This window comes from Indicator indicator, chromosome 26 (assembly GCF_027791375.1).
Source record: "Indicator indicator isolate 239-I01 chromosome 26, UM_Iind_1.1, whole genome shotgun sequence".
NCBI classification, from domain to species: Eukaryota; Metazoa; Chordata; class Aves; order Piciformes; family Indicatoridae; genus Indicator; species Indicator indicator.
Window position 1 is genome coordinate 977,349 of NC_072035.1, and position 13,780 is coordinate 991,128.

The window sequence follows — 13,780 nt, forward strand, 5'->3', positions numbered from 1 at the left end:
TAAAATCTAAGCAATTACGTTCTGGATTTCCCCATCTCATTTCCATAGAGGAACTGAGAAGGATTCAGGTTGCCATCTACTGTCAGAGTGAGGTCCATCCCTTGCCATGAATATGGTCTCATACTTCAAGGTCCGGGAGTCAGCCAACTACCGGTTTGATTTCTGAGTTAGGATGCTCCTGACAGTGTGTGGAGAACGTACTACGAGAGTCCCTCCAAAAGTAAGTTTTCTGCTCTCCTCTACCGGAGCAGCTGTGGCGGCCACTGCTTGGATACCTGCAGCACCATCCCCTACATACAGGGTCCGTAAGTTTCGGGGAAAAAAGGCCACTGGCTGCTTCTGCCTGTCCCGCTCCTGCGGCGCCACTCCGAACGCTGTCCCATCTTCTATAGCGACAATCAGGTGGCAGGGAGGGCTGGGACTGGAGCCGTTATTGGCTTATTTCAAAGCCTCGATCACAGCATCACAGGATGTTAGGAGTTCGAAGGGATCAACGAGGCCACCCCCCTGCCAGAGCAGGACCGCGAGGAGGGCGTATTTGAGGAGACCCTGGCAGGCTGGCGGGGAGGTGGGGGCTGAGGCAGCAAAGGGAGGTGAGCCCGCCGGGGCGCCAGCCCAGCCGGGGCACTGCGCCTGCGCCGCCTCCCCCTCCCCTCCGCCCAGCTGCCGTGTGGGCTCCTGCCCTGCTGTCACCGCCGCTCCCTGCCCCGCGGAGCTCGCCCCTAGCCATGGCCCAAATACTGCCCATTCGCTTCCAAGAGCGTTTCCAGGTGAGCGGAGCCGGGGGGCGGCGGACGCGCGGCGGCTGAGACTCCCCCTGCTCTGCCTCACCTCGACCCTCAGCGAAGGGGGGGCCGCGGCCTAGCCGGGGCTGGGGGCACGCTGAGGGGAGGGGCGGGGAAGGGACGAAATGCCGGAGCCCTTCCCGCGGCCGCGGGGGCTGAGGGACCCCTTCTCTCCCTCCCCCCCGTCCGCTGCGGGGCTGCCGTCCCGCTGGGCGCCGCCGGTGCGGGCTCCCGGGCTGCCGCCGTCCATCGCTCCATCCCCGGGGCCGTTTCTCCGCGGCGTGCGGGGCGACCGCGATTTGTGCAGAGTCACAGTCGCCGCCTAAGGGAGGGGGAGGCGCCGGGCCGGGGACGGGCTGCTCGCCCCGGGGACCGCGGGCGCTGCGCCGGGGCTCTTCAGCTGCCATCTATGCCTCTGCGAGAGAGATCGAGGGATTCTTTTTCTATCACCTCAACGACCATCGGTCTCCGGATCGCGGAGCTTCCTGGGAACCTCTTTCTGTGCAGCTGCCTAGTGGAAGGAAATTGATGAAAAGAGGTGCAAGAAACCGTTTGGACTTGGAAGCCACTCAGCCTCTGTCTCATCCAAGCATAACAATATGAAAAAGACCCTCCCTAAAAGTGACATCGTGTTGTTCTTAATATGCTGTGAAAGCCCGAACGCCAGCCTTGGAAAAGATCCATGGCTAATGGATGCAGCACAGACAAACCGGTTTATCTGTTTCCTTGTGAACTGGTGTCGAGGGAGGGGCTGTAAATGGAGTGAGGGAACAGCTGGTAAGGTAAGACTTTGGATAAATGCTGAGGCTTTCTCCACGAAGTTATGACCAGCAGAGGAAAAATGCAGCTGGAGGATCTAGCTGTGTTATGCATAATAATTGTGGAACTTGAATCCAAGCAAAAAATTAGTTGATTTGAGTGAAGTGCCGCTGTGATGGAAGCTATTCCATTTCTTCAGTCTCCATGTTTTCACAAGACAGACTCAACATTTTGGTCAACTGCTTGGTTGTATCAGCCTTATGAAATGTCTACTGCATCCTGGATATCTCCGATACCTTTAAAAACACAGGCAGGGAAGGGGGGTTCAAAACAAAACAAAACCCTGTTTCTGCTTTGAGAACTTTGTGATCCAAGCAGCCTAGAAAAGCAGGATCTCAGCCATGTGGAAATCAGACAGAGGTCTAACTTCCCATTTCTCCTAACAATCCCATTCACTGTCTCAGTGATGTATGTCTGTCCTTGTGCCTTCCTGCTCTATTATTTTTGGTTTGAGGTTGTTGGGGCTTTTTAATGGCCTTGTTTTAAAGGATTATTTCCCTCACTGGATTTCTTTTGTGGGGAATAAAAGTTTGTGCATAACTGACTTTCTGCTACCAACTGAATTCCCTTTCAGCTTTCATACAGATGCTTTATGCTGATAAAGAACCTGAGTTTAAGAAACACGAGATGAGGCTTTTCTGTAGCAATGATGCAATTTTTGTGCTTCCTGCAGAAGGGGCCAATTTAAAGGGACAAAACCCTACATCGTATGATTTTTTTCCCTTCCAGGAAATGCCATTTTGCATGTTTTATGAAGGACTTGTTTCAGTGGCTTTTCTTACTGCTTCCTCAGATCAGAGTTTTATTTCTTGGATAAAACTGAAAAACCTGTGTAAGGTGTAGGAATTTTCAGAAGAAATTTGCATTCAAATGCCAGCTTGAAGTTAAAAGTTTCTGCCTAAATACATATGTTGGCATAGAAATCAGTGTCCTTGCAGCAAAATAGCTCTGGTTCAGTTTATTTTTAGTGGCTTGAGTAGAAATTTAATGTTAAGATCAGAAGAAGATAGCAACAACAAAATATTTTAAGTCTTCTTGATAAAAGACTTCAAAGTCTTCTTTATAAAAGATTTTTCTTGCTTCTCAAAGTTTGCTAATGAATTTTGAAGAGGTTTTAAAAGTTGGGAAGTAGCAGATCCTTTAGAACAGATATAAAATATACTCTGAAAACATCAAGGAAAAAATGCCAAACAAATGGGAATAACCAGTGTCTGACTAGAAGATTCCTAGGTGTATCTAATTTTGTTTGGGTTTTTTTAACATCTCCACCGCACTGATTTAAATATTGTACCAAATGTCACATAGCTGAATTTTATGATGCACTTTGAAGGTTTGTTGCTGTGCTGAACTCTTTCTTGTCCTGCTGAAGCTGGGACACTGGATGGTGTCAGGGTTGGCTTTTCATATGTGAAATTCATCTGCAGTATTTTGCTGCCTGGTAGGTTTTGTGCAGTGATGTTGTTTGTTAAATGGTGAAAGAGGAAATACTTCCCAACGACTCTGCCTTCTGAACAAACTGATTTTTTTGTAGGCATTTTTACAAGCATAATATCATATCAAAGGGAGGTGTTCATTTTGACTTGGAAATACATGGGGCTTGAGTTCCAGAATCACAGGCAGGGATTATTTGTGTGTATGGTTTGTTTGGTTTTTTTTTAAACAGTATGTCTAATTCTGTGCCGCTTTTTATACAAGACAAACTGAAAGAGCTTTTTCTTTTACTGAAACACTGAAGTGGACTGCAGTTCAGCAGCTTAGGAGATAGAATGCAGTGAGTGTTGAATGATAAGATGATCAATAAAGGTGCTTACTGTTGAAGCAGACTCTTTCCGTTTATTTCTCCAAATTCTTTGGTTACTACTTCATTAGCCAATTCTTCAAAAAAGGGCTTGGGGGTGCTGGTGGGTGAGAAGCTGGGCATGAGCCAACAGTGTGCACTTGCAGCCCAGAAGGCAATGGCAGCCTGGGCTACATTCAGAAGTGTGGCCAGCAGACGGAGAGAGATGATTGTGCCCCTCTGCTCTGCTGAGACCTCACCTGCAGTGCTGTGTCCAGCTCTGGAGCCCTCAACAGAGGAAGGACATGGACCTGATGGAGTGGGTCCAGAGGAGGGACATGAAAATGATCAGGGGGCTGAAGCACTTCTGCTGTGAGGACAGGCTGAAGGAGCTGGGGGTGTTCAGCCTGGAGAAGAGAAGGAGACAATGGTTTGAAATTAGAGAAGAGCAGATTTAGATTGGATGTGAGGGACAAGTTCTGCATCATGAGAACATTGGCACAGGTTGCCTGGGGATGTAGTTGAGGCCCCATCCCTGGAGATCTCCAATGGGGAGGCTCAACAAGGCTCTCAGCAACCTGATCTGATGGAGGATGTCCCTGCTGACTGCAGGGGGCTTGGACTAGACCTTTGGAGGTCCCTTCCAACCCAAACCATTCTATGATGACTTCCCATCATAAGATCTGCACCCTTCTGCCCCAAAAAATATTTAGGCTACTAATGACACTGCAGATGAGACCTTTGAATCATTTTATCTCCTCCATTGTACATTGTTGTGTTCTAGGCTGTTGACATTCCTGTCATTTACTTCCATTCCTAAAGCACCACACAGTAATATAGCAGCCAGGTAGAAAATATTAGACCATGCTGTATTGCACTAGGGAGAGGAGGAAGCTCTTTCCTAAATGGCATGGTTGCAGCAATGGGTTAATTTTGGTTGGTATGTTCAGCAAGATCAAATGAACTAAACCCAAACTGCAACATTAAGCAAAGTGCAGGTGAGAAAACTGGCTTGTCAGGGTCCTGCTATCAATGCATCAACCCTGTTAAGCTACAGAACAATTTAAGTTACAGAACAACTCTAGCATGCTACAAACTGGCATTTGTGGCACAGCAAAAGTAGCCTTGTTCTCAAAAGACATAAAAATGGCCTCCTAGGAAGAGAAGAACAGTGGTGGGTCTGCTTTCTCATCCTCCTAATTGGGTGGCAGAGTCTTTCCTGTTGAACAAAAAAATGTAACTGGACCCTTTGTGCTGATTTACAGCAGAAAATATTAACCAGAGCTTCCTCTGCTTTCTATGCACACGCTTTCTCTAAATGCTGACCCGTATCAATCAGGGGAATACCTTTCCCTACCAGAACTGTGTTCAGAAGCCCACAGAAGTTGGAGTCTAGCTCCTCTGTCTTCCATCACTACTGACTTTGAAATTTATATTTCCCTTAGCAACATCCCTCAGCAATTTCATGTGCCATCCAAGCAATGCTTTCGTTAGTGAAATTTGTGTGATTTAATAATTTCCTTGCGTGAGGATTGCAAAATGTAAGAGGAAATATAGAGACAATTTTTTCCCCATCTTCTGGTGTTTATTTTACTGCCTGAATCCTTGCTCTTGACCCTTCTGAATGGCTTTTTTTGTGAACTACATTTCAACTGCTTGTCCAGTGCAGTATCTGACAAAGACAATGCACTCAGACTGTCATCCTTGCAGCTGAAGGTGGTGGGAAGGAAGCTTATTCTTAGGAATGTGATGTTCCTGACAGCTCTAGCATTTCTAGTATGGAATTTGTGGAGCTGTTTTCCTTTCCATGCTTTCCATAAGCTAAATAAACACTTTTTTCAATTGCTTGCTTTGCTAATCAGTGTTTGAAATGCAATATTGAGGCCTTATTCCCCTTTCAAGCTAACACGTGCTATGCTGAGTTTACAACAGCAGCCTGCCAGAAGCCTGAGGGCTTCACCTGTGCCCAAGTGAGGGCAGATGAACAGCAGAACCAAAGCAGCTCTTCACCATGGGATACAGCAGCATACTGCCCATTTCCATGTGTTGTTGGCCACCAGCAGCTAATGGCAGTGAGAGCTGTGGAGTTTGGGTGCACAGGAAGGCAAGACATTAGAGCCTTAATTCAAGAATGTGCTTACTTGAGGAATAGGTGAGGTTTTATGTTGAATATCACATTGAAACCATCAAGCTTCCTTCTGTCTTCGCAGTTAGACACATGGAGATATATTGCTGGGTCAGTCTGGCTGCATTAATGATCTGTATGAATCTCCAAGGAATGTCTCTGCTTCCCCAGGTGGCTCAAGTGTCCAAGTTATGAAGCTGATTCCTGCAAAAACAATTTTCATTTTATATAAGAGAATAATTTCAACTTATCCTTCTTTGGAGGAGTGATAACCAATGGAATTAGACAACATTTCAGAGTCATAGAATGGCTTAGGTTGGAGGGGACCTTAGAGATCATCTACTCCAACCTCCCTGCCATGGATAGGGATGCCTCTCAACTAGACTCAGCTGCTCAAGGCCTCATCCAGCCTGAAGGAGGCATCCATAACCTCCCTGGGCAGCCTGTTCCAGAATCTCACCACCCTCATACTGAAGAGCTTCTTCATAAGCTCCAGTCTGACCCTACTCTTCCTCAGCTTCAAACCATTTCCCCTTGTCCTGTCTCTAGATATGCTTAGGAAAAGTCCCTTTCCAGCCTTCCTGGGGGATCCCTTCAGGTATTAGAAGGCAGCTCTAAGGTCCCCTCGGAGTCATCTCTTCTCTAGGCTGAACAACCCCAGCTCCCTCAGCCCTCATAGAAGATGCATCTGAAGGGACATTTGTTAAGCCCTTTATACTCTTGTTACCTACCTATCTAAGAGTACTTAAGATGACCAGTCTTAAAAAAAGGAAAAGAACATCCGATGATAGCCTTGGATGCTCCATGGTTTGATTGTTCAGTCACCTGCAGGCCATGTAGTGTAACCTACTGTAGTTTCTTTTGACTCTCATCAGCAGCTGTGCTGGTTTAGAGTACCTCTGTCTGCAGCACTGCATGACTGGAAGATTGCCAAGTAAAGGAAAGTAGTCTGTGTGTGAACAGCCAGGAGGGATGATATGGAAATCTTGTGGAAAGAGACAATTACAGGCAGTGTTCAGATATAATGGAAAAGAGACAATATTGAGCCTCAACAGAAATATCAACATAAACAGCAGCTACCCTACAATGTCTCTGAAGTGAACTTTGTTGCTTTAAATAACCACATTGCACAGAAAACAGATGGACAAGGAAATCTGTGAGCAGACTCCCAGAAAACAGTTTGGTCTTCAGGAACATGGCCATGTTGACATTCAGCATATCTTCCTGACACAAGGGGACAAAAGGCTTCTCCTGCCCGCTGCTGTGTTTACAAAATGCAGAGAGGAGCTGGAAAGCTGGATTACATGCAAGCCAAATATAGCTGAAAATAATACTGCATGTCATATGTAATGATGAGAGGACATGAATAGAGACAGTGATACCTGAGATCAGCAGTAGAAGAAATGCTGGCTGGCTTGTTGCTTCATAACCCAACAGCTGAGGAGGTAGCACACCAGTGAAACAAATCAGGAAGCCCTGACTAACCAGAGGGACCATGTCAAGAGCTTACCAGAATCTTGGTATCACCAGCAAACCCAGCTGCATTAAGGGTGGGTGGACTGGGAAGGGACAGAGCATTGCCAAGTGTTTAACTTGATATTACAAATGAGGCTGGATTCAGACTGTCTTTTAATCCCATGGCCTAACTGGACCTCCACACATTGAAATTAGCCCTTCATTAGCTTACATTTTTCCATGATGAGGACCAAAAAAATCTGCAAAGAAATTCCACCCCCAAATGCCAAATATATGGTCTAACTGGCACTTCAAATCTGTGCCCTCTCACTTTTGCATTTGCTAAAGATACCTATCCAGAACAGCACAGAGTGCCAAAAATTGATGTCACTTTCTTATGGTGCAAGGCACCTCTCAGGCCTTCAGAAAAGCAGGAAGTACCCCAGCTCCCTCAGGGAGACGTTCCACTGCCTGCAGCACCTTTGTGACTCTGCACTGGACTCTCTCAAGCAGTTCCCTGAGGTCTTTCTTCAACTGAGAGGCCCAGAACTGGACACAATATTCCAGATGTGGTCTCAGCAGGGCAGAGTAGAGGAGGAGGAGAACCTCTCTTGACCTACTGACCACAGTCCATCGAATCCACCCCAGGATGCCCTTTGCCTTCTTGGCCACAAGGGCACATTGCTGGCTCATGGTTATCCTTCTGTCCCCCAGGACCCTCATGTCCATTCAGTCTTGCTGTAGGACAGAGATAATAACCAGAAGACCCCTTCAGGTCCTTTCCAGCCTTTTATTCTCATATCCTAGTTATGCACATTTACCAGTCATGCTCCTAAATGGAATTTACCCACTCAGACCAATTAGACTAAGATTTCACTTAGTTGGTTTATGAGGGTTGCTTGGTTCCTGTCATTCCGGAACTAGTGAAATCAGCAACAGATGCCCACTTGATTCATATCAGTACCTCATTTCTTTCCATTAGTTATATTTTCAAAGAACATGTTCACCCTCTATCCACTTGACAGATGAGCTGCCAGGGGAAACACTTTGGAGGAGTTCAGCTTCTAAAAAGGTTGACGTAGCAAGCAGCTCTGACCCATCTGTCATGAATCTGAAGACAGACATTGACTCCTATGCCCTCTGCTCAGCTTTACATCACTGACCACTAGACCTCTGTTTTCACAAGGCTGGGCTGGAGGAGTTGCAGTTTCAGCTCCTGTGCTGCCCTGCAAGTAACACAGCATCTGCACTGTGCAGACCCTGGAGAACACAAACACAGGTGTCCAGAGAGGAACCCAGTGACCATCAGAATAACCCAAGAGCAAGAATGTCAGCACTCTGCACACAGAGAGAGATGGCTTCTTCACAGGGAAATGGAACAAAGGCATATTGCTTGCAGGCTACAAGTGAATTATGCATCATCATGGCATGTGGGTGATTTAAAGACCTCTGAGCCTGCACTGCCACTGCCTCTAGACACTTCTGTCCATTTTGACATTAAATGCCATTAGAATCTACCATCTCCAGCAGGGAATATGGGATGGGGCTTCACACAGCAAACTAAATTCATGAAGTGACCTGACTTTGTGAAGTGACCAAGCAGATGCCAGGAGTTAAATCCACCACAGCAGGGGACTTTCTTTAAATGCTAAGTGTGTAGGACATTCAACTGCAGGGAATTTAAACATTGAACAGCTACATGCTGAACAACTCTGCAAGAGAATCTTTGCATTTCAAATTATTCCTTCAAAGACATCACATTTACAGTTTTTACCAGTCTGCTCTTCAGGAGCTTGTGCAATGACTTCAAAAACCACGGAAGAAACTCATCCAGAGCCTCAGAGTGCTTTGTGTGACCCAGAGGTATGCATGCAGTAATAAGAAGAGCAGATGGGAACAGAAGGATTGAATTCCAGGGGAAGAGAACATTATTTGAGTGGAATTTTACATTAAAATGGGAATTACTGTGAGATGTATAAGGGGTCAGTTCTGGATGGGGGATGATGAGAGGAGGCAGTTCTTGACTCAGCAGTGAGGAGCCTGTTGGAAGGAGAGAGCAGAGAGGAAAGGGGAGGTCTCCACTGTCTCCAGGAGACAAGCTGGAAATAAGTCCAAGGAGCGAGGGTGTGGTTTGAAAAACAAGGAGTACAATTTCAAACTGGATCCTGAAGCAAACAGGGCAGTCAGTGAGGACCTTGAGATGCATAAAATGTTGATTTTTGTCTCCGAGAACAAACCAGAGCTTTTGGAGTTGTGACGCTCTGCCTATGCTGCACCAGGACATCTCTGTGCTGTGACTGCTGCTGCAGAGCTCCTAAGGTTTGCAGTCATCTGTAGGCAAAACAGTCAGCATACAGCTGGGAACAGGTGTGGATCAAACTCCCTGCATACAAGGCTGTACTGCATAGAGCAGCTGCAAGGATGTGCAAGTCCAGCTCATAGGCTCTGTGTCACTTTGAGCTCTACTTGTCCATGCTCAAGCAGGTCTCCTGCTGTCAGCAGCTGGATGCCATCTCACAGAGGCCAGAATGTGTGCTAGTGCCTCATTTGCAACCTCCACACTTCTGTAGTTAAACTGTGATTTGATTAAGGGAATCACAGAATGTTAGGGGTTGGGAGGGACCTTGAAAGATCATCCAGTCCAGGCCCCCCTGCCAGAGCAGGATCACCTATACCAGATCACACAGGAAAGCATTCAGGTGGGTTTTGAATATCTCCAGAGAGGGAGACTCCACAACCCCCCTGGGCAGCCTGTTCCACTGTTTCACCCTCACAATGAAAAAATTTTTCCTCATGTTTACATGCCTCAACTTCCACCCATTGCCCCTTGTCCTGTCACTGGGCATCACCAAGAAGAGCCTGAATCCATCCTCTTGGCACTCAGCCTTTACAAATTTAGGGACACTGCTTTTGCAGTGAGACTTCCTTGGCTGATTCTGGGGGAAGAAGACTGAGGGCATGCACAATACTTACATTTTTGCATACAAATGATAGCCTCTCCAATGCAAACATGCAGCTCTTCTCAGGGCTCTTCTCAAAGACTGGAAGAGAGCGTCAGGCTGCCAGTAGAAGCCAGAAAACCAAACATCTGGAAGAAAGCAACCACTGAGAAAACAGAGAAAAATTTCCTAGGCAACTTTTCCATTTTCATTGTTAGAAAGGACTGCTAGAGATTACACCCTTCTCAGCTGCTAAGTGCTGTGGCTCTGCCGTTTAGAGAGGAAGAGAGGAGCAGTTGGCTAATCAGAGGGGAAGGAGCACAGCAAACAGTTGAGACTCTTTACATTTCCTCTTCATAGACCTTAAATAAGGCCAGTGGTGCTTTTCCATTGAGAGATCCCAAACTAAATATAGAAAACAAGGTTAAAGACTCAGTTAAAACCTGGGTGCACCCAGCTGGCTGTGCAGAGGTCAGTGTCTTTAGCTATGGAAGCTCAGCTGGTTGCAAAGTGGAGAAAAGAAGGCAAAATACTTTTCCTCTTTATATTTTTCCTTTTTTTTTGATTTGGATCAAAATTTCCAACACTATCAGCTGGCTCTTCAGAGCCAACCACACGTGCAAAGAACCTAACTCCTGTGCTCAGCAAAGCCTGGTGGTAAAAAGAGCAGATATTTGGCACAAGAATGTAAAGAAGGTACAAAGGAGAAAGACATCAGCAGACAGAAGTGTGGCAAAGCACTGTGTGTAAAAGTGAGATGCCTTTTTTTTTTTTACCACAGAAATTATGGGATGTTGTAATTAGGATTTGGCCAGCTGGGAGTGGGCATGAAGCATTATATTATTAAAACTGGATTGGAGAAATATAACAGACCCTTAATTTTAATTATGCTTTAAATGAGTCTTGATCTCCTTAGCCAGTGATCTCTCTAGCTCATGTCAGCATTTTGCCAGACTACTAAGAGTGATTGCACACAGAACATGAGGATTTTTGTGCATTTGTAATTCTTGCTCATAAAAATGTCTCAGAGACAAGCCTGTTGTTTCTTCCCTTTGTCACAATCTGCTCTAAAATATAAAAGATTTAGAAATATCTATCCTATGACTATGTACATTACCTAAGAGGTCCTACTTCATTTGTGAAATATGTGGTGAAAGGCTCTGGCTCATTGTTGTGTGTTTGGGTTTTTTTTTAATCAGAGTTAGTTAGCTATCATTTGGAAAGGAAAAGTTAGCAATTAGAGCTCTGGATAGAAATTAGCATCCAAAAAGTGATTGTGAGGGAGGGCAGCTGACAGAGGCAACCACAGAACAAGCTGATTGTACCAAAATGGGTTGGTGACAGACCACGTCCTGTGGTCCCACTGATGTCTCTGCAGCACTGTTGGCTTGCCCTCACTTAGAGCCTGCTGTAGCTAACCCACCCTAAGTAAGCTGCTGCTAACAGACCTATGGACTAGATACTACTTAAACAAAGAAAAGTTGTCCTTCATCTCAGCTCCAATTTTGCTTGCTCTTGAGACAACAGACCTTGGTGCCTAAGCCCAATTATGAACCCTCTGGGGAGAGCTATAGATCTGAGATTTCCCAAGGAATGGAGCTTTAGTGGCACCTCAGACCCAGCAGCTTCTGCCACTTGTTCAATGAGCTGTTCAGTTTCCTCAGCCCAGCTGTAGACCTTCAGGTTTCCCATGTGGCTGCACCCTACACACTAGTAGGAACCAAGCTGTCTCAGCAGAGCCATGCCTACAGTTCCTTTGGAAACCTACCCCAGTTTTGGTAATTGTGTGCTCCATGTATTAAAAATGGATGAGGTAAAGTAAAATTTACAAAGCTTTAAATTATAATATATTTGGAATTGCTTTAATCTGCCTTCTGGTTTGGCATCTTCAGGGGTCCCTTACTCACCTTTCCGTTGCCACCCACAGCATGAGAAATTAATTTGTAAAACCTTACATCAGAGGTTCTCCTGTAATCCTGTGGTTCCCAGAGCTGGGCTCACTGGGAAAATGTGATCAACCCCACTCTGGGGATAAAACTGCTGGAGCTAGCAATACCATAGCAGCTTCCATCAGGAAGGATTAGTGTAATTTAGGAGAAACTGAATAGCAGTGATGTCACTTTCACCTCCCTCACCTGAAGCTAAGCGGCTGACTAGGAGTGAGGGTTTTAAAAAGAGGTTGATATACCCCTTCCATGTTGGACCCTTCACTTCTGGGTTAGTCAGGAGCTTTCCAATTCACAATGTCAGCTCACCAAGGAAGGAATCCTCTTTGCATTTGGAAGTCCAGCAGGGCAGCACAGCAGGATGGCTTTTCAAACACGCATGACAATTGGTCACAAAACTCCTGGTTTACCTCTGGGCATGGCAGGAAGTAGCAGAGCCTGTGTGTCACCATGCTAAGATCTGTAGGACCCAGCCAGACCCAACCACCGGCTGAGCCCCTTGGGACTCCTTAGGGCTGTTGAGCATCAGTGGCCGCTCTGGCCCTTGTGCCTTCAGCCAGGGAACAGTCTGTCCAAGGCCTGGACAGACGGTGTCCGCCTGAGGTGGAGGAAAACCACTGTTCTCTGCAAACAGCCACAATTCCCTACAATCAGACACGACGGCAGGTGCCGGGGCAGGCCGCGGGGCTCTCAGGCGCAAGGAGCAGGCCTGCTCCCGCTCTCCAGTGCTCACCAAGGATCACAGCAGGGCAGCGCCGTGGAGCCTCCTGCTTTTCTCCTTAGCCCCGGGGCCATGGAGGGAGCATCGCACGCCGGCTGTAGAGGAGGCGGAAGGGAACCCGCGGAGCCGGGCGGCTCTCTTGGGGTCCGTGTGAGGCGCAGCAGAGCCAGGGGGGCAGCAGCACCGCAGGGTGCTGCAGAAGGGACCCAGTCGCTTGAGTGTGTGTGGCAGAGCGGAAGGATACCTGGGATCTGCAACTCCCCCCCGCCTCCCTCTGCGCTGACCGCAGCTACGGCGGGGGGAAACCCCCGATCCTCGAAGCCCCCTCCTCAGGCCCGCCCCTCAGCAGGACTGGGGAGGCAGCGGGAGAGAGGAAGGCGGAGTGGGAGAATGAGGGCGAGCGAGAAGCGAGGGGTGGTGATGGAGTGGAGAGAAGAGGCCCCGCGGCGACGGACTATTTGAGGAGACCCTAGCAGGCTGGCGGGGAGCTGCGGAGTGATCCTGCCTCCGCAGTGAGCGGCCGCGGGCAGAGGCAGAAAAGGGAGGTGAGCCCGCCGGGGCGCCAGCCCAGCCGGGGCACTGCGCCTGCGCCGCCTCCCCCTCCCCTCCGCCCCGCTGCCGTGTGGGGTGCAGCCGATCCTGCCCTGCTGCCGGCGTTCCCTGCCCCGCGCCCCTGTCCCGGGGAGCTCGCCCCTAGCCATGGCCCAGATACTGCCAATTCGCTTCCAGGAGCATTTCCAGGTGAGCGGAGCCGGGGGGCGGCGGACGCGCGGCGGCTGAGACTCCCCCTGCTCTGCCTCACCTCGACCCTCAGCGAAGGGGGGGCCGCGGCCTAGCCGGGGCTGGGGGCACGCTGAGGGGAGGGGCGGGGAAGGGACGAGCTGCCGGAGCCCTTTCCGCGGCCTCGGGGGCTGGGGGACCCCCCCTCTCTTCCCTTCCTCCCTCCCTCCCGTCCGCTGCGGGGCTGCCGTCCCGCTGGGCGCCGCGGGAAGGAGCGCGGTGCGGGCTCCCGGGCTGCGCTGCTCAATCGCTCCATCCCCGGGGCCGTTTCTCCGCGGCGTGCGGGGCGACCGCGATTTGTGCAGAGTCACAGTCGCCGCCTAAGGGAGGGGGAGGCGCCGGGCCGGGGCCGGGCTGCTCGCCCCGGGGACCGCGGGCGCTGCGCCGGGGCTCTTCAGCTGCCATCTATGCCTCTGCGAGAGAGATCGAGGGA

The 13,780-nt window shown here is 48.7% G+C and overlaps 1 protein-coding gene across 1 annotated transcript in view; it reads left to right on the forward strand.

Moving 5' to 3' along the window:
• The first annotated feature begins 13,266 nt into the window (after positions 1-13,266).
• Positions 13,267-13,780, forward strand: part of LOC128975770 (clathrin heavy chain 1-like) — a 40,008-nt gene continuing 39,494 nt past the window's right edge. Inside the window, exon 1 of the mRNA XM_054392796.1 lies at positions 13,267-13,308. Coding sequence (XP_054248771.1) covers positions 13,267-13,308 — 42 coding nt within the window. The remainder of the gene's footprint in view (positions 13,309-13,780) is intronic.